At 30.7% G+C, this 20674-nt stretch overlaps 1 protein-coding gene across 2 annotated transcripts in view; it reads right to left on the reverse strand.

Moving 5' to 3' along the window:
- LOC100167865 (protein glass) overlaps positions 1-18573 on the reverse strand; it is a 37827-nt gene extending 19254 nt beyond the window's left edge. The window contains exons 1-2 of one of the 2 annotated variants that reach the window (XM_001947015.5): positions 17891-18573; positions 6855-7089 (exon numbers count right to left, since the gene is read on the reverse strand). In XM_001947015.5, the coding sequence (XP_001947050.2) occupies positions 6855-7039 (185 nt within the window). In that variant the 5' untranslated portion in view covers positions 7040-7089; positions 17891-18573. Of the gene's footprint in view, positions 1-95; positions 348-6854; positions 7090-17890 lie in introns of those variants that run through there. The other variant, XM_016806305.2, reaches the window with a different exon arrangement.
- Between the last annotated feature and the right edge of the window lie 2101 nt (positions 18574-20674).

The following is a 20674-nucleotide window of genomic DNA, read 5'->3' on the forward strand; positions in this document are numbered from 1 at the left end:
TTTGTCTATGTCGCGCGTGGGCCAGAGAGAGAAAACGAATAGTGCGCTGACATCCTCTTAATATTAGGTATATTATAATATATTTTAATATTTACCTTTCTCGTTTGAATAATACGTGCATAGTCTCCATTCAAATAGTCATTTTTATGCGATAATACAACGATTTTTTATTAATAATATTACTTAGTATTTTTTTTTTTGTGTAACTTAAATATGAAAATAACTGTTTTAAATGAATAAATCAATTAAAAAAAAAAAAATGACAGTCATACATTTTGAAAGTATAAATCATATTAGTATTAATAATAGTATTATGATAACTCATTTTCGAATTACTATTATAATATTGTATTCTTTGATATACTTAATATAATACAATTATTAATTTGTTCGTTACTTAAAAATATAATATAGGTACAATGTATTATTATACATTTGAAAAAAATTATTCATAAAACGTTATTACTAGCTAAAAGGAAATGTGATCAAACTATTTGGTATTAAATGTGGCTTAATCACGTACCTATGTTATATTGATTTCTATACCTCTTTAATTATCAGCATATCTGCTTGTCTCGGAATAACTTTTTGGGAAGCTCCAATCCAAATCGTTTAAATAATCGTTTATTTTCAAACGCATGCTAATTTCATTGATAATGAATTATAAATGCATTTATGAATAAAAATATATCTATAGGCTATAAACATCCTGAATTTTCGGAAAAACTATGCATAAAACTTATAATTATTACTAAAATAAAATAAAATATATACCTACATTTTTTCAAAATGTTCAGAATATTGTAATATAATATAAAATTTTGAATAAATTTTAAAAACTAGGAAGTACATACCATACACTATATAGGTAGGTACTACTAAAATATATGTAAGATATTTAGGTTTACAACTATGAATAAAACATTACAATTTCTGAATAAAAATCAACGACAAAAATATAACGATAATGTTAAACCTCCATTATCCGTCAATGATTCGTCCACCGGCTTCTATTTAATACTTTACCGGACTTTACTAATGTTATAGGTACATTTTATTGTTATGAATTTTATTTTGTATGCAATATTATCTTAAACGTTACGGTTTCAAACGTTGCGGGGATCAGAGTTTGTTCCTCGACTAAACGCCGCCGCCGACCATATACTACCATGTACTACCTATGGAGTATATACGGACAGATAGTTGACGCGAGCTGACGTCTAGATGCGGCAGAGAAACCCTAAGTTCATAACTGACTGGTCTGACTGTATGTCTGCATATCACCATATCATAATATATAATAATATACAGTATCCATGCCAATCTTTATGTTTTTTTTTTTATTTTACAATAATATATTATATTCCTAGTCTGAAGTTTTAGAATGCGGATATATTATACAGATATATATTAAATTATATTATAAACTTAATTTACAGTTATAGCTGCGACAAGATAGTATACATAAGTTGGTTATTAGCAGTTAATAATAATAATATGTAATAACAATATTATGATAGTGTAGTGATAATATCATAGACCTTTATGTTATATTAATATTATATTAGGTATTGTATGTTGGAAAACGATGGCTATTGATTTGATAAAAAAAATTTGCCCGTATGACTTTTTGTGCATCAGTAAAATAAAAATACCCTTCCCTGGATAATAATTATAACAGAATAAACTAAATGTATGTACTAGGTAAGGAGTTCTCGATAATTGTTTATGTTTTTACTCAAAACTCAATGTTTGCTCAATTACTACCTGGTCATGATTATGACATTTTTATGATGTCAAATTAAGAATTCATAACAAAATGTTGCCCAATCCTGATTAAATTAAAATATATATATATATATATATATATATATATATATTCTAATTTGACATGTGTTAAATATGTTTACCAATAGTTTCTGTTTTTGAAAATAAATTGAGGGGTTTAAATTCAAAAAGGACCTTTTCCATTTTTATCACTTTTTGGGACAGCTCTTTTTTTGTTTCTTTATAATTTTTTAATTGATTTAGGTAATAAGTTATGTATTGCAAAATAGGTAAAAAAAAACGTGATAAATACATTTCTGAAATCGAAAATTTTCTTTTAAAATGCTGACAGTATATTTTAAAGTTTAAAAGAACTAATTTTTGACAATACTTTCCTTTTCAAGGAATAAGTCCCATTTGTATAAAGCACTGGAATAAGAGTCTTTTGAAAAAAAACAAATCAATTTATATCCATCATAATTCCTGGCAAATATTTTCCTGAATTTAGATGAATTTATAATCTAACCTGACGAAAATTAAGCGCCATCGTCGACACCGACCATGGGTGCCCAGTTACTCATGTCAAATACGTGTTGACATCGGCATTCGGCGTTCAACATGTTAAATAACGAGTGACTCTGTAACACCTATTATTATTTTTTGGAAACGTGCTATAATTTATCCATATTTTATGTTAATGAATTTTTTTTTTTTAAATTAAAGAGCACCAGCTGAGCGCCCATATACCAACAGCGCTCGGGTCAAGGAATAAGGAGACCCACTTGCCCTCCTACTACAACTAGATCTGGCCCTATGGCTACTAATAACAATGTATTAATAGAGTATAAACTCGAAACCTACTACACGGTAGCAGAGTAATTTCCATTTTTTTTTTTTTTTAATTTGTATGTCTATTTTGCTTTTGACAGTGGTTTTGAGTATGATTGGTTATTGGTAAACTTTTTTGAATTCCATGCGAATTATAAATAATATTTACGTAGTTTTATATTTGATATTTATTACCTATAATGTTTGAATGATATTTAAATCGTGCTTATAATTTATTTATAAAAATTAAAAACTTAATTTTCTTTCAACAAAATTATATAGGAGAACATGGGGCAAAGTGAGGTACCGAGGCAAAGTGGGGACATTGTATTATCTATTTATTTAATGTAAAAAATGTATAATATTATTAGATTTATGGCTTCCTTAGTCGTCCGAGATAGTATGGTAGAAGTTTTGAATCAAACTATTGATTGTTTTGTAATTAATCAATGAAAACCTGGAAATATGCCTATTATAATTTACTTGATAATAGAATTGCATAATTTGTTATTTATATATTCAATTATTTTGCACTTTGTTATTAATAATTTTATTCACGAGAGACACTTCCAATGTGGTAAAATGTGTGTGTGCCCCCCCCCCCCCATAACTTCTAAAATAAGAGTATGATAAAATTTAAAAAAATATATGATGTGCATTACCATGCAAACTTCCACCGAAAATTGGTTTGAACGAGATCTAGTAAGTAATTTTTTTTTTAATAAATAAATAAGTAAATAAGTAAATAATAATTATAACTCGCGCGGGGCGTGGCTTGATCGGTACCGGGTGCGGAGCGCGCGGCGCGGGGGGCAGGTTCCCGACTGCGCTTACCCGAGCGGGTAATATTATTATAATATTAGATAAGACTTTCTACCTGGTGGTGGGGCCAAAGTTTGTGCCTGCCTAACGAAACGACTTATTATTTATGTTACTTGCTGCTACGGAGCCCTTCATGTTCGAGTCCGACTCGCACTTGGTCGCTTTATTTTTTTTGTTTTTACAAGCAATATACCATCTGTATCATTAGATACAATAACAATAAAATTATATAACTAGTTACTAAAAACAATGATTTTAAATATATGAAACTATGAATTTTTAGTTATAAATTATAATCTAATAAATAATAATCAATATGGTATAAACCAGGGGTGCCAAACCGTGACTCGCGTCTTAACATATTTTCTAATACAATAATAGGTATTATTCGTGTTCCTGCTCTTCATATCTCTTATCGTTGGCCACCCTTGGTATAAACCTTAATGAGTAAACTGCTCCGTCAAGACATTAATTGGTACATTAGTGTGTAATTAGAATATAAAAAAACATTATCAAAATAGGTTATCAACTATTTTTTTAGTTAAACATTTATAAAAACAAAAATAGGTATGTTCAAAATGTTAGACTCTAATCGGAGCGATCAACGAGTGTAGGTATTGATTTTACAATTATATTCGTTCACACTTTTTCTAATATAGTAAAAATGCTCTAATCATTAACATCAAGGGGAGTTTCTGGTAGGAAATTGGATCTAGTTTCTACTTACTTTTGTAGTTCAAAAACAAAAGAAAATTCAAAACAATTGGTAAATTCTAAAAATAAATACATTATTGTGTTAACATTTTAATATACCTAATTAATAAAATAACTATTTGGTTACCTAAAAGTTAGATCGTCTCCTCTCAGTTCGTTTTAAATCGTATACAATTGAACTGAACTTTAACAGATTCATAATTAGGGCTCGGAAGTTGTAAGAGTTGCATATCGGTTTATAGCAGACCAAGCTAGACATCTGAGCTATACAATGGTCAGTTTAAAAATCAAATATTTAAAATGCTTAGGTACTTTGCATATTTTGTCAATTTTATAGAAAAAGATGCGTATTTCATGATTGGTGTACGCATTTTATGCATATTTAGTATTTTCTATAAAAAAATGGTCTTTTTCTATCGTATGCTATGTATTTTAATAATAACAATGAATACAAAGGTATAATTCGATATTATTTAGTATAGGTATCTGGTATTTATTGTTATCGTCACAGTCGACTTTTTATTTAACGACAATGGTGTGTACGAATTTAATCTCTATTGCAATAATATTTACTAATATTGTACTATCTTTTCGAATATATTTTTAACTAATTTTAGCTAATTTTTTCGATTCAATAAAATTTCAAAATTTCATACTGTTTTCCACAATATTTTAGATATTTAAATTTATTTTAATGCAAATTATTAACAACATATAATGATTTATTTGGAGTATTGAATTTATATGAATATTCATCAAACTTTTTTCCATATTTGAAATTTTTTCATGCATATTTTACAATTTTTTCGTGCATATTATTACATGCATATTTTTCCAATTTAAAGTTCCTATAACTTCCGTGCCTTATTCATAATGTATCTGTAAAAGTGATCTATTACTCAATGACAAGGTACTTGAGACTTATCAACTGTACAACAGATAGGTTATTAGGTTACTTAATTTGTTATATATTTTACCTGTAATTACTAACTAACAATTATAATAAAATAACCTAGTAAATAAATCAAAAAATTAGAATGTTTTGTAGATGCGCAGATGCATACTGTCAACCCCGTTCTCACACCTATGAGTATGTTAGATAATATAATGTTAATGTATATTAATAAATATTAAATATAATATAGTGTAAAATAAACTGATAATATTATGTGAATAATATCATGTTAACATCATATAATCTTGGATCTAGAGTGAAAAGGGTGTGGCTATTGCGGGTACCTATATACAAATAATCAAATATCAGACAAATATTTTCCTTATAAATTTAATTTCACATATTAAATTGTTTAATATTATTCATTATTGTTTTCTAGAATATTCAAAATAATTGATTGAATTACAAAATTTAAACACAATTAAATATTTTTATCAATGTTATATATGCAATGATTTGATTTTTATAAACGTAAAATTTAATTAAAAACGACGGAAATTTTCTCCGAAATGATCGGGATTAGAGAGGCACGATTGTAAATCATAGTGGTTTATTTTATTCGAAAATTTGTATAACATAACGTACAAGTACTATAGAGAGACCCAATTTTTTGACCAAAAATAGCAACCATAAATAATATCATATATGTAGGGTAGTACCAGAGGCTAAAATTTAATTTTATTGTTTTCGTACTACACACTTGGTATTAAACTTGGAGTAACCGTGGGGGACTTTGCCCCCACATCGCCAAAAATGTATTTAATTCTTACCCTTAAACATAGAATAGTCAATTTTTATTTTTATTTATCTACAGAGTACTGATTACATCACAATAAAACGATGTATGTCGGTATATCGGTAAGATTATTGTATATAATTTTACAGTATGTGCACTGAACTATAATATACAGACAGTGAATTGCGGAATAAAAATCATCGGAAAAAATCATGGACCCTAGGAAAAATAATACCCAGACTACTCGTAATCATACGAAATTGATTGATCAAATATTTAAATATTTTTTAAAAACTAATTAGTGTAATTACCACATTATTAATATTTAATTACAAAAATACACTAGGTTTAGGTACTTGTACTTATCATTAAAAAAATTAATATAAAATAAATAATTTTCAAACATTAACAATAATATTATATTGTTTTATATCATGATTTAAAACAATATATTATGTTAATGGTTCTTTTAAAAGAATAAGTACCTACATTCATTAACTGTTGATTGATAATTATTTTGAAGTATTAATTGACGTATCGATCATACGAAATTATTTTTATTTTATAATCTTTTAAGTTGGTATTATATCTATAAGTAAAATTTGTAAACTTATCGTCAAAATATTATTAAGAAACGTAATATTTCATTTCGGGAATTTAATTTTTACAGAATATAAAACAAACAATTATTTTTAATGTTTGAAAATTATAATATAAAATATATAGAAAATCAGTACGAAAGACTGACCGAAATTCTTATACATCCATTTCCATTTTCCCTAAGTAACATCAAATAATTTTTCAATTAATGAAGAAAAAACTATAAAAAAAAGTTACTAGTTACCTATTACAGGCCATTACACATTTTTTAATTTCGTATTCCACACTCAAAATTTTGTACTACACACAATTTTAGTCCCTGGGTAGTACTTCCATGTCGAATAAAATGTATTTTGTTAGTTAGGTCCCTCTATGAATAGGTGAAAAAAATGTTTGCGTTCGTTTCTTTAATGAAAAAAAAAATTCTATTACCTGTATGAACCACCAACTGTAACAATCGCTGGCTGCTGGAACTGAACTGCTTGCTCGTTGGGCTGCTCCAGTCCGGGCGTACAGCAAGTGTCTGTGCAGAATTGCGTTGGCCCGTGTAGCATTCCCGCAGCCACCAGCAGCGTCGGGTCGCCCAGCAAATCTTCGCCACCTGCGCACCAATCCATCGAGCCCCTCACTGACGCCCACTCAACCCCCGGCCATACCGTTTCCTCCCCTGAAAAATAACACGTGACAAAAATTACATAACATTCTATTATTAAATACACAATATACCCATATTTGTTATTCGTTATTATATAATATATGGATACGCTATTACTGTAGGTATATTAATTGCATACATAGGTATGCGCTATTCTTGTAACGATTTTACAATCTTAAGGTATTGACACTTAATGTTAGTTGAAATGTATATATAAACAATAATATTATGCTATTATAATAAACGATACAATAATAATTGGTGTTATCTGCGCCTTCCCATACGTACCCACACTTTATTTTGGTGCACATATTGTATGACCTATATTATGCATTCGATAATATTATGTAGGTAGGTATATACAACGAAGTTCAGAAAACAATTAGATATATGTATGCAATAACTAATAACTAATAGGTAACTAACCAAAATACCAAATCCTTGGTCAGTAAATATTAGTTTGCCAATAACAATTAGGTATGTATATGAACATAGATTATGCCAGGCACGTATACAGGGGAGGAGGGTTAGGGGTTCAACCCTCCCTACGAAAATTAATAGTTGGGTAATTTATTTATATCACAAAATTTTTGAAACAAAACAAAACTTATTGAAATTTTTAGAAAAAAAAACTAAAAAAATGAAACAGCTCAAAACAAGTCAAAATATTTTGAAAATTTTCTCGAGTATATGAATTGATAAAATAGTCATATGGTGTAAATTTCAAATATCTAGTGTTATTCATTTTTGAATTACCACAAAATAAGAAAGTCACTACTTGAGAAATCAATTGAAAATCCAATGTTGTAAAAATTTGAACTTCATACATTCTTATAGACATTTTTTTTTTATAAAAGTAGAATTCATTTTAAAGAATCTATTGTATTACATGTTAAAATCTAAGATTTAAAAAGAAACATTTCTATAACATTTCTATAACTCAAAATAATTTGCACATTTTCGTGATTATTACGCCTTTTGTCAAAATCTGAACTTTAAATGCTTATAAAAAAAATTGTTATTGCATTTTAAATATTATTTAACTGTCATATTGTAACAATACCTATATTAGTACCCTTTTTCTCAGTGCTTTTAAAAATTACTAGGAGTTTAAAATTTTGACCTCCCCAAGCAACAATTAGATTCACTTTTGGACGAACAAGATACTGAAGTTAAAAATTAAAGCATTATTTCGACTATTTATCGAGTAAACAGAAACAAATAATAATAACAAGTGGGCAGTGGCACAAATAGGAAAAATGATTAGGGGGGTGGGGGTGGGGGGCTCAACACATTATTTTTAAAATTATAATATTTATAGGTACTTACTTTTAAGAATGGTATACTATTATATTTTGAGGGGGCTAAGCCCCCCCCCTATTTGCGCCACTGCAAGTGGGGCACTGTAATGGATGGTGTTACATTTTATATGGTCATAGATGCATGATGTAAGATATATTAAACTAAAATTCAAAGAAGTAATCTTAGATTAATGTATAGCTGCCGTATCCGTTTGATATGCGACTTCCTGCGTAATCAACAAGTAGCAATAGAGATTACAATGTATACTCCGGCCCACGAGAGTCCATATGTTAGAACGCGTCCGTCACTGCGCATCGGCACGTTGCCGAATAGTGGGAATGGCATCATGGTGGAAGAAAACAGACGTCACGTATTACTATATGAATGCGCGGTTTACGTATGGACTCTCGTGGGCCGGAGTATAGCTACGATTCACTTAGGTGCATAATATCGAACAACCGTTTACGAGGAAAACCCGATCTGCCAGAAGTAGAATTTCCAGACAGACCAAACGGTAAAAACCTACGAGAGGTATTAGAGAATTAAATAATAATAATCATTCTTTAGCGACAGCGTATAAGGAGAACGCTATTGTTGTTGAATATATAGTACACGCCTACATAATGCTAAATCAGTCTCACTGAATTCTTACTATCAAAACGAAAGTTACTGAAATAATATCAAAGATTATTTGGTAAATAGAAAAACAAAAGCTGATAGTGCCGAACATTTCACCATGGGTGAATCCAATCGTACTCACGTCAAAAAATATCCAAAATCTTATGCAATCGGATGCATATCCCATGTTGGACTTAAACTAATTGGTTTGGGAGATGGGAGCAATAAAAAATTTAGTACACTTGGTTTGAAGTAAGATACTCTGCAGGCATGTAAGTTGGCAGATTCCTACTCCCCCTTACACGTCTTGCCGACCGGTAAGGACGGCCTGGGAGAGAAATGTAGGCCGGGAAAATCTATTACCCAGGCCAAATTTGTAGGTCTACTTCATAGTTTTTTTTTTGAGGAGGGGCTTATAATTATTTATTTACCTATCTAACCTTTTAGTTTTTATTATATGTTTAAAGAGCACAAAAAAGACAGTCCATAAATCAGTGTCAACATTTTAGTGTGACTGTCCATAAATATTTAAAATGCCTAGATATGCTCATCTATATTGTGTATTCTCTTAAAATAAGTTCAATTAACAAATTATTACATGCAATACCGACTTACTATGCAGCTTAATTGAAGCTGTTATAACAATTAATAATTTATACAATTAATGGCCGCACGTGCGTTTCTAATACAAAAACATGTCTCATAGGAAAAACTCTCACGACCTGTAGAATAGTTGGTTTTCGTCCTTTTTTTTTAATTTAAAAAAGACAACGTTTTGTAGGTAGGATCAGTCTAATTTTCAAAATTATAATTATATAGAAGTGAAAATATGCATTTGAATAATGCGCAATATTTGTTATTTTTAAAATCCATCTTTCTAACACTATTTAAAGTAAAATGAAAATTTGGGCTTTGATCCGACCAAAAAGTCTTTTAGATAAAAAAAAAATAAAGTATGAAAAAATGTAGAGAGGGACTCACGCTCGTGTGCACGAAGTAGTCACATTCTCACCAACGATCAGACGAAGATCGAAGCATATATGGATACACAATAATAATAATGCGTTTATGCGTCCCAAAATATACCACTCTTAAATACCTAAGCAATTATTATTGTTATTAATAAAAATTAGTAAGTAGTAATAACTTATTGTATTAAGCGCGTTTGGTTAAATATACATAATCACTTAGTCCTCACTGGTCACCACAAAATTCTTCGACAGTATAAGACTCCAAAACAACCAGGTATACCTACTATATATACGTAATTATAATATACTATACCTACTATATAATATTAGGATTTTCCTCTTGTAGTATTGCTTAGAATTAATACTAGTAAGTATATTTTTTTAGTATAAAGAAACACTAATTATTTAAAAAAAATAATGTCATGTATCTGTCAGGTCAATAGCAAGTTCCAATAGGTCAAGCCACCGGGAACTTCCCGGTATCCTGGTGGACGGCCTGTCCCTGCCGACCGGTAATTAAATTCCGGTTCCGGCTAACGGGGGAACCACAGAAGGTAAACTGTATAAAACCGAACAACAGCAGGTCATCAAGAGCGACCAGAACTCTCTCACTCGCCAGCATCGCCCTTCACACACCGATAACAACGACCGAAGGCTCGGCTCAAAGATGACTTGAACGTGGGGACCCAACCTGTGACCCACCCACACCTAGTACTATACTTATCCTAAGCGGCACCACAGCAGGCCGGCCCGCCTCAGGGCATTAGTAAGAAACCCACATAACGGGTGGTTATCTTCCGGGTGATCATCGTGATTGAGCTGGAAAGGACGTCTGGAATGGGTGACCAAGTATGAATGAATATCAATGAATCGAGCAAACAAAAGAAGGCAAAACGGAGGACACAGAAGGAAAACTGTAAAACCCAATACCAGCGGGACCAGTGACCAGAGATGGTCAACATCGCCATCATCCGAGAAGAACAGCCGAAGATGAAAATCCAGGAAACGAGCTGGAAGTGGCACCACACCGGTGACTCACTCGCACCACAGCGGCAGGAGTGCCCCGGGGTACTAGTAGGTACCCACAGCACGGCTGCGTGCAGTCCGGTGATCGCGATTGAGGACGAAAATGGTCGCGGAAGCAGTTGCCACACGGCGCAGCAGACCGAGGACACCAACAATGCAACGGAGGCAGAGGAAAAACTGACAAACCTGAAACCAACTCGGCGAAGCACCTTCTTACACATCACCGCGGACGGATACTACAAGGGCGAGATTCAAGGCCAGCTGGCTTTCAAGTATGGCCGAGAATACAGTAGCAACGTGACTCGTCGACTGATGAGCAGGAAAACCGGGCTGAGCAATCAAACAACGCGAACGACGTTACACTTCCTGCAGCAAGTTACACCCAAAAGGAGTTGAACAATCACAATTTTTTTAAGAGTTATCAGTTTTTACGGGTAACGAAGCGAGTGGAATCAGTTAGTAGATATAATATATAAAAATTTTATATTCGTAGAAAACGTTATTTTACAGTTAAATATTGGGTCAATTGACTTTTCATAGAAGAAAATAGGTGGGTATCATGGACAAAATAATACACGGCTATATAATATGTCGACACGGCCTCGTGAATCATACAGGCACATTGTTGGCCCCTCTAATAGACATTTTCTGGTTACATGTCAGCCAAACCATGGAAGCACATCCATTGACAACTTTTCAGACGCTTAGAGGTCTGTATCAATTTAAACCTATGAACTAACATGTTTAAAAAAAGTAGGGTTCTCCTAGATACATTTTTTGGGACGTATAATAACCACGTAGGTTAGACAATTTACATAATTTTTTACATACGTTGAACTATAGCATCAATATTTTTTTTTCCAGGTCTTTTTGTTACACTCTTTATAGGTACGTTGTACACTTGTACATAGTTTGACTCTAAAATATCTTTTTAATGCCTTTCGTATATTTTGCGTAAACATATTTACATAGTTTTGTTTAATTTGTATTGATGCCGCGTACAGCTTGGTCCACGAATTATACACGATAGTTGAAAATTGAAATCATAACAACTAAACAGCTAATACCTAGGTACCTTAATTAATTAATGTCCGTTAATTGCCATTAGTGTCCGTTAATGTTAACTGGTGGTTAGTCCAATATTTACCAACAGTCAGTTAGTCTCCGTTAAGTGAATGTTACCTAACGGTTGGATTGTATAAGCGACAGAATTATGTCGGTAATCTGCAGACAGTCGGGTAAATATTTGACTAACCGCCGGTTAGCGTAAACGGACATTGTAAGGCCCTAAATGTTGATTATTATCCAGAAAAATATTTTCATAGATATTATGGCTCTATACTCCATTATATTATCGATAAGAAAACTGTGATGAAGCAAACGCCAAATTAAAATAAACCCTCGCCAACTCGAGTTTTTTTGCAAACATTATAATTTATAACTCTGCATTATTCTGTATGTTCTTTTACTGTAAAAACGTATATTACTTGTATTTTTTTTAAAGACAATGAATCCGTACGAGTGTCGGACTGCAGGGAGCAACAACAGCAACAACGGTTCATAGCTTATTATATTCACAGAAATGTTTTTGTATAAAAATATTTTTTTTACGTGCAGCAAAATATTATAATGGTGTTTTTATTTTCTTTGAATTCCAACGATAATTCACAATATACATCACGATATATATATGGATAGCAAGCAGAAGAGGGTGTGTTCGAGCGCCCTTTACGCATCGTCACGAGGGTCGTGACAGGGGGCGGGCGTGCGATAGTCCCTGGCTGGCCCGGCTGTAGTTGGCCGGCCGGGCGGTTGTCTGACCGTTGTCATGACGACTATAATATATACATGTATCCGAAAAGGGACAGCGCGCGTGTATAATAATATAGTATAATAAATTATTATTATGTCGTCTTGGTTAGGTTAGGTTAGCTGTTGGCACGCGCGCGCATATCGCTTCGTTTCGCGTACGGCTTCCGCTCATTGGCGGCGATATTAACGGGCACGCGGGGCAACGAAGACGTGTACGGCGTGTACCCTGGACAATTAAATTGTTCACCGTGGCGTATTATAATTATAATTATTATTATCATTAAATAGTTCCTCGCAACTTTCTCTCACTCGTCGCATTGCAGCTCGGTCGTTGGGTCCGGCTTGTGACTTTTTGAGGGGGTGTTGGTCGGTTGAAAGGCGGGCGTACCAGCTATCAATCGTGAACGCTGTCCGTCGCTATTTATTCTCGATCAGATATTTTTTTATGCTTTATTTCTCGATCACATTATTATTATTATTGTAAAATTCACGCTTCTCTATACGCCTTCTCGGCACGCTCACGGGTTCGGACACTTTAGTGTATTATTAATATTATTATTATAGTGACAATAATATAATATTATGCACCTATTGATATAAATGTAAAGGTGTAGTAGAATCTACTAAATAAATTTCAGGGGTGGACTGGCGATTTTTTCGGCCCGGGAAATATGAATTAACCCGGCCCTTGAACCGCATATATAACTTTTATTACTACCCAAAAACGGAATTTTTAGATTCTGAGCGGAGGGATGAATGTATTGATTTATACAATGGCGGTGTGAGTTTTTTTAATTTTTTTATCTATCATCGTTTGGACCAGTAAAACTGCCTGGATTTTCTTTAACTACAGTATCTTGTTTGATGGAAGAGTGAATCTAGTTGGTGCATCCGGGAGGTTAAAATTTAAAATTTTCAATAGTTTTCAATAGCGCAGGGAAAAACGAAACAAAAATTAAGGAAAACTTGGAATCTTAAATCAAAATTGGTTTTCGACAAAATCGATTTTGGTTTTTGATGTAACTCTAAAAAAAATGATCGTAGATACATGTCATTTTCCCTGAATGTTTATATGGACATTTTCTAGACACGATAAAATAGTAAATTTCAAAATATTTTTACTTGTTTTGAACTGTTTACGGACATTTTTAGTTTCCAATCTTTTTAGTTTTTTTAAGCAGTGGTATACATATTTTGTTATTTTGTCATAATTCATGATTTATTAATATAATATCCGCTATTATAAAACTAATAATTATTTTTTTATTTTATTATTTGATCAATGTTATCATCTTTTGTTTTTTTAGGGAAACGAGGGCTTATATAATAGTCAATTCTATGCTCGGATCTACGAAAAAATTGTTGATGCAATGACCCATTAATGCATACACTACCATAGTACCACCACCTATTTTGTCATTGTTCAAAACTAGGGATGGTCAATTACCGGGAACACTACATGTGGGTTCATTCCTTCTTAGGAATTGCCTAGAGTACCAAAAATCTTCAATAACAATGTAATATATAGGTAGATGAAGTATGACCCATCTACAGCGAAAATTGTATAGTAAGTTCTCCACCCGAAAATTATAAACAATCCAAACGCATTTTCCTATTGACTTATTGTAATCAATGGTAATATATAGGTACTACATTATTATTATTATTTATTGAATAGTTTTAGGTAATACGAGTACATATGAATCTGCAGGACCTGGGTTGGCCATGAGATTTAAGAGTATGTCACACCCGTTATGTTGTCTTCGTCTTACACACATACGACATGGCAAATTATATGCTTATCCGATCACGTTTATAGATATACAAACAATTTACAATTTTCAATTTTCATAACTCGCTTTGAAATTAAAATATAATAAAAATCCTAAGACATGCCCTGGATAATAATCTCACCTTTAAATTTTATAAGAGGTAAATCCACCTCAATTTTTAAACTAACGGAGCTAAACGTGATCTGCTGAGCGTACAATTTGGTATGCTGTACCCTACATGTTTAAGACGGGGACAACATAATATTATGTGGGTACAATATCCTCTTAAGAGCATATTTTTATAATTTTTAACTGTTTTTAATGTGAATGGACGTTTCTTTGTCTTGGGCCTTAAACATCTTAAATCGGTGTTGCTACTTGCAATTGCTATATTGCCTAATGCCTATATTAATGTATTATATATTTATATGATCTAAACGAAACTATACAGCAGTACAGCACTCACTGTTCAGCATGGATGGATTGGAAGGATTCAGACTCAATAACTTTTAAGGATACCTAATCTGAATATTCAATACAATTTTTCGATTGTGCATGACAATTAATAATATATTATCATTAGTATTTATTATTGCGTATAACTCAGTTATCAAAATATTTAATTCAATTATTCTTTATAATTTCCCGACAATTCATAATTGCTTTAAGTGAAGTGTTTTTGAATGTATTTCATAATATTAGTAGAAATTGTACTTACCAGCATATAAAGTTACAATAACAAAATTAATTTATTAGAAAAAGTAAAATAACCAATATATACAACTATAACTATATATTCCGAATCGGAAGGTATGAATTGTTTCCACCAGGGTGTGTATTGTTAATTTGCTTCACCAATATGTATAATGTATATTATAATAATTTTTGATTATTTTATCTAATGTTTGAAATTATTAAAATAATATGAAATGTACCAAAGTAAAAAACATGAATTTTCTCGTGTAAATAATTAATTTATTGTTATCAAATTCAATCGTTAGACAAATTTAGTTATATAGCATTTAAAATAGTTCCATAATGTATCCAGTTAAAACACTATGTATTAAATTATCATTGAACTACCAATGAAAAATTTAATAATTATCATTTAAACACCAAATTATTCTTTGAATTTTAAACTATTTCAAGCAAACTTTTTGTTATAAATTATACTGTAGGCAATTATACTGCAGGAAGTTATGTACACTTTAGGATATGAACAACCAAAATTATAGAAAATAACTATTTATTATAAATGTATAATATATTTTTATATTATTAAAAAATTGAATAAGACATGTTTGCATTAAACATAGGTACATTATATAGCATATTATCATTATTAGTAAATATTGGAAGGAGGTCTCTTAGTCTACATACTCTTTATTTCGAAAAGTTTTAACTTTTTTGAAAATATTATTTTTGTATAATTTGATGTTATTTCAAAACAAAATTTCTGAAATTAATATATATATATTATACATGACGTATACCTACTATTTTTATCGTTATGGTTTTTAAGTTTTTACTTTTTTGAATGATGCCATACATTTAATGAATGATTTCATATTTCAAAGCAGAATATTATTCGGAGTATTTCAGTCTATAAAAATTAAATTTCGGACAAGTGTCAAATGTAGTACATTAGTCAAAATTGTATTATAAGTTTAGATTAGCTGCGGAGTAGTAGACAACATTTTGTGGGGTACCCCTGTACCAGCCTACTCCACTCATCTAAGCTTTTAAAGCTTACCTTTGTGTTGTAACTTATGAACTAAATCGTCCGAAATTTGATCTTTATAGATTGAAATACACTGAATAATATTTTGCTTAGGTATAAGAATTTAAAAATCAATGGTGTCATTCAAAAAAGTATAAAACTCAAAAAATAATCACAATAAAAAATAGTAAAATAATTTATTTTAAAACTACATTCAATTGATGACAATTAAAAAACAGTTAAAACTCATCAAAATATATGTGTAGACACTTAAATGGCTCACTCTGATTAATTATTTTTGGTATTTAATAATTATTATTCATTTACACATTTAATTAAAAATTATAATTAGGTAATATTATGATCAAAAACAAATTGGCTTATTGAAGAAACATTTAGTATAGAGTTTATTTAAAGTGATTTTTATTAGATATCTACCTAACAATAATATTTTTGCATTATTTGTTTGTTATAGAGCAACATAGTACATGGAAAATAGTAAATACATGAAAATTATAAAAAAACAAATAAAAACTTGTTACTCTTGATAAGTTACGATAAGACTGCGTGATTACCAATCGTTGACATGATCAAATTACATTTAATTTAAATTGTCTTTAAATAATTTAATTCTGAATCAGATATTTAAATTGCGTTATTAATAAATAATAGTATAATTCTAAAAAAACACTAGCCAAGTTGTTATAATAATATACTTAGTTATGGAGCTGAATACAAAATATAGACAACTAAATTTCAAAAGCATACCTATATAATATAGTATATATGATATATACACAATGTGCCGCGTGAAGAAGTCACTGACTCGCGTCATAATATAATAGTATAGGTACCTATTTAAATTATGAAAAAAAACTCAAACTGCTTTAAAGTTGGGTCTAACTTTTAAATTTTTATAGTTATGGCATTATGGGCATTCAACTTTTTTTAAACAAAACCAAACCTACCATACACATTTGCTGACGTATCTTCAAAACTTTTCAACTGTTATTATTGTAGTTTTTTTATTATTTTTTTAAGTTATTTTATTATGCTATCAACTAACATATCTACACAATCAAATCAGAAATGCACAAATTATTTCTATTTATTTAAAAAAGACAAAAAATGGCTTATTTAGAATAACACTTATGATTTAACTATTATTATGTATATTAGGTGCATATTCTATTTCCAATATATAAAAGATATATAAGATATGTATCTTATACAGCGCCAAACTGTTTGAGATTTTTCTAAACTAGGAATGCATTAACGGAAGAGGAATATTTGAAAATTAATTTAAGAAATCCAGTTCAAGGTAGAAGGTTTCCTTATAATTTGAAATATAAATTTAAATATGTACCATACATATATATTTCTTATTTTATCCACAGTATACCACAGCTTGTTAATTTTTTTTAAATAAATAAAAAAAAAAATTGAAAAAAGAAATCCAGAAAAAAAATTTCTCCTGCATGTCATTATAACAAAATATTAATTGGCATACCGGACGAATACATAATTAATTATAATAATATGATTGTTATTACAGGACAGGTAAATAGTAATAGTTGAAAATTATAATATACCTGTGGGAACGGCGGCCGGGTCCAATTGTGCGGACTGCAACAGATCGGCGTCTTCCGTAGACGTTTTCTGGCGTCAAGTCATCATCGCTTCGTTATACCCAAAACCGAATTCTGCGTCCGCACCCAAAACGACGTCATCCATTCGGTGGACACCGGCGGACACCCGTGTTCATCGCTGTTGATGCTGTTGCAGGCGACTGAGCGCGACGGCCGACACGACGACGGGCACCATCGGATCACTGCCAGTCGCCAGGTATACACACTATACGTCGTACCTGTGATAGTGTGATGTTATTTCGTCACGAATTCAATAACGCGAATGATAGGTATTATTCAAATAATAATAATTAAAATTGTATTGTTTATGTATCATATGTGATGTAAATAATGTGACTGTATGATTTATATTAACAAGAATAAGAAAACAAGCTTACAACGAACGACGAGGCTCGAAAACACTTTATTAGTCGTTGACGATTTTAACGAGATATTATATTAATACACGACGGTCGCGACGAACGCGGTGCAGCAGCCGAACCAGTGTTGTTTGTGTGCTCGTGAGACACTGGTTTCGACTTCACTGGCGGCGGTGGCGGTGGCGATGACGACCCTCGACACGATGGCGATTAATGCCATGTGATGGGGGTTGACCGCAGAAGGGACGCCGCAACTTGTCCTCGGATGTCACCGACTTACGTCACCCACAACTGGTGTCCACTTCCCGGCACTGCGATTGGCGCTCTTTTTCGAACCGAACGCATTCATAATCAATTGCTCGGCACACACACGAGCACACACACACGCACACACACAGACACACGCTCAGATGTACACGCGCGCGCGACTGTTTTCTACAAACCGCAACAACTATACATGCGTATATTATATACATATTATTTATTTATACACTATAATAATATACCGTTCAATTCGATTCGATAGATAGTTTTTTAATATGCTTTCCAACTATTCGTACCTGTAACGCGATATTTTGACGTCAGCGACGTTTGATGATGGCTGCAGATGTTCCGCCGCGATGTATATACCCACCCAAGATATTTTTATGCAAATAATATATATAAGTGTATAATATAATATGTAGTAATAATACTCGTACTTAAATAGGTACAGTCTGTTGACATATTATATGGACGTATACATAATATATGTACCTATATTATAATATAGTTATACACGGTCCGATTTACAGCATTACGATATGTATTTATAATTATAAGTGTAGGTATATAATACACATCTAATGACCTCACTAACTTCGAGTTGAATTTAATTGTTTTACATATTATAATGTAATAATACATTTTATAGAACAACAACCAAAATTTAATTTGACTATTAAATCGTAAAATTAAAGGAATCATCCACAAAATGAATTATGAATCAATCAAATAATACTATTGAGTATTGGCTATAACTCAAATTATTTTTTAAACATTCAACCAATATGTTTACACAAGATTCTGAATAAGTTAAGACACGAAATTAAGCTTTTTAGTTTCTTTTAGAAGCTATTAAAAAAATAATCTTCGACAAATTGAATTGTATTTTTGTAAATAATATTATTGTAAATAGTATTTTTGATATTCATCATTATATTATTTTGCCTTGTTTATTATATGTATACCTATGCATTATTATGTTATATATTTTTTTTATTGATGACGTTTTTGTTCTTAAATTTTCATCAACAATTATAGTATGTAACAATTAACATTGTCACATTGCCATTTATAAATAATTGAGCTTTTGGGCGGGTCTGTTTTCCTCCACAAAAAGGTTAGTTAACATTTTCTCTCGAACATTGCTTTGGACTAAAATCATGTCTATTTTCCTTCTAATATTAAAATACATTTTATGAAAAATTACTGATTAAATAAACAATATGAAACAATTGACAAAACAGTGAGTAAACTTTAGCAAAACAAATAAATTTGTATTTTATATAAATTAAAAAACTACCAAAATTATAACAATTAGTCATCGTGTTACGTACCACCTATATTTTCTTTCCTATAAACAGCTAAGGTATCTTTATTCAATTTGTTGCTAAAATGTCATAGAATTATATAAAAGAATATAATTGGTTATTTTTTAGGCAAGTATAATAAGCCAATATAGATAAGTACATAGGTACGTATGATATTATGACATTTACTAAACGAAAATAACTAATTTACCATCTATGTAAACGAAAATACTGCTTTTACAATATATTTTAAGTAAAATGTTAATTTATACAGATATATAGGGTACAGTTGTATAATTATTTATTTAGATTTAACATAAATTACTAGTGTGGTTTACTTTCAGTAGAATTGTTTTTTACGGAGGAGGTGAGAGTCAATTTTCTGGAATTTTTCAAAGAAAAAAAAATGCAACTAAGTATTGAATGTCAATATAACGAATATTTCTATATTAGTGGTAAATACTAAATTAACAAGTTATATTACAATTATTCAACTATAACTTAATATTATAAAGGTTATATATTATAGTTACGTGCGTTTAAATAATATACATTATTGTGTAAGTATATTTGTTAGAAGAAATATTATATATTTTTATTTTATTATTCGGTGTAAGTTATACAAATATGTAGTCCCCACTAAATATTCATTATGTAGGTAATAATGTATAATTTATTATAATATTAAAACCGAGGCTGTTTTAATTCATCAATCATTATTAACATTTTATTTTCAAACCATTTTAGATTCTGAGTGGAACGATGAATGTATTTAAGTATATACCTACTCGATTTCT

The sequence above is a fragment of the Acyrthosiphon pisum genome, chromosome A2 (assembly GCF_005508785.2).
Source record: "Acyrthosiphon pisum isolate AL4f chromosome A2, pea_aphid_22Mar2018_4r6ur, whole genome shotgun sequence".
Lineage (NCBI taxonomy): Eukaryota > Metazoa > Arthropoda > Insecta > Hemiptera > Aphididae > Acyrthosiphon > Acyrthosiphon pisum.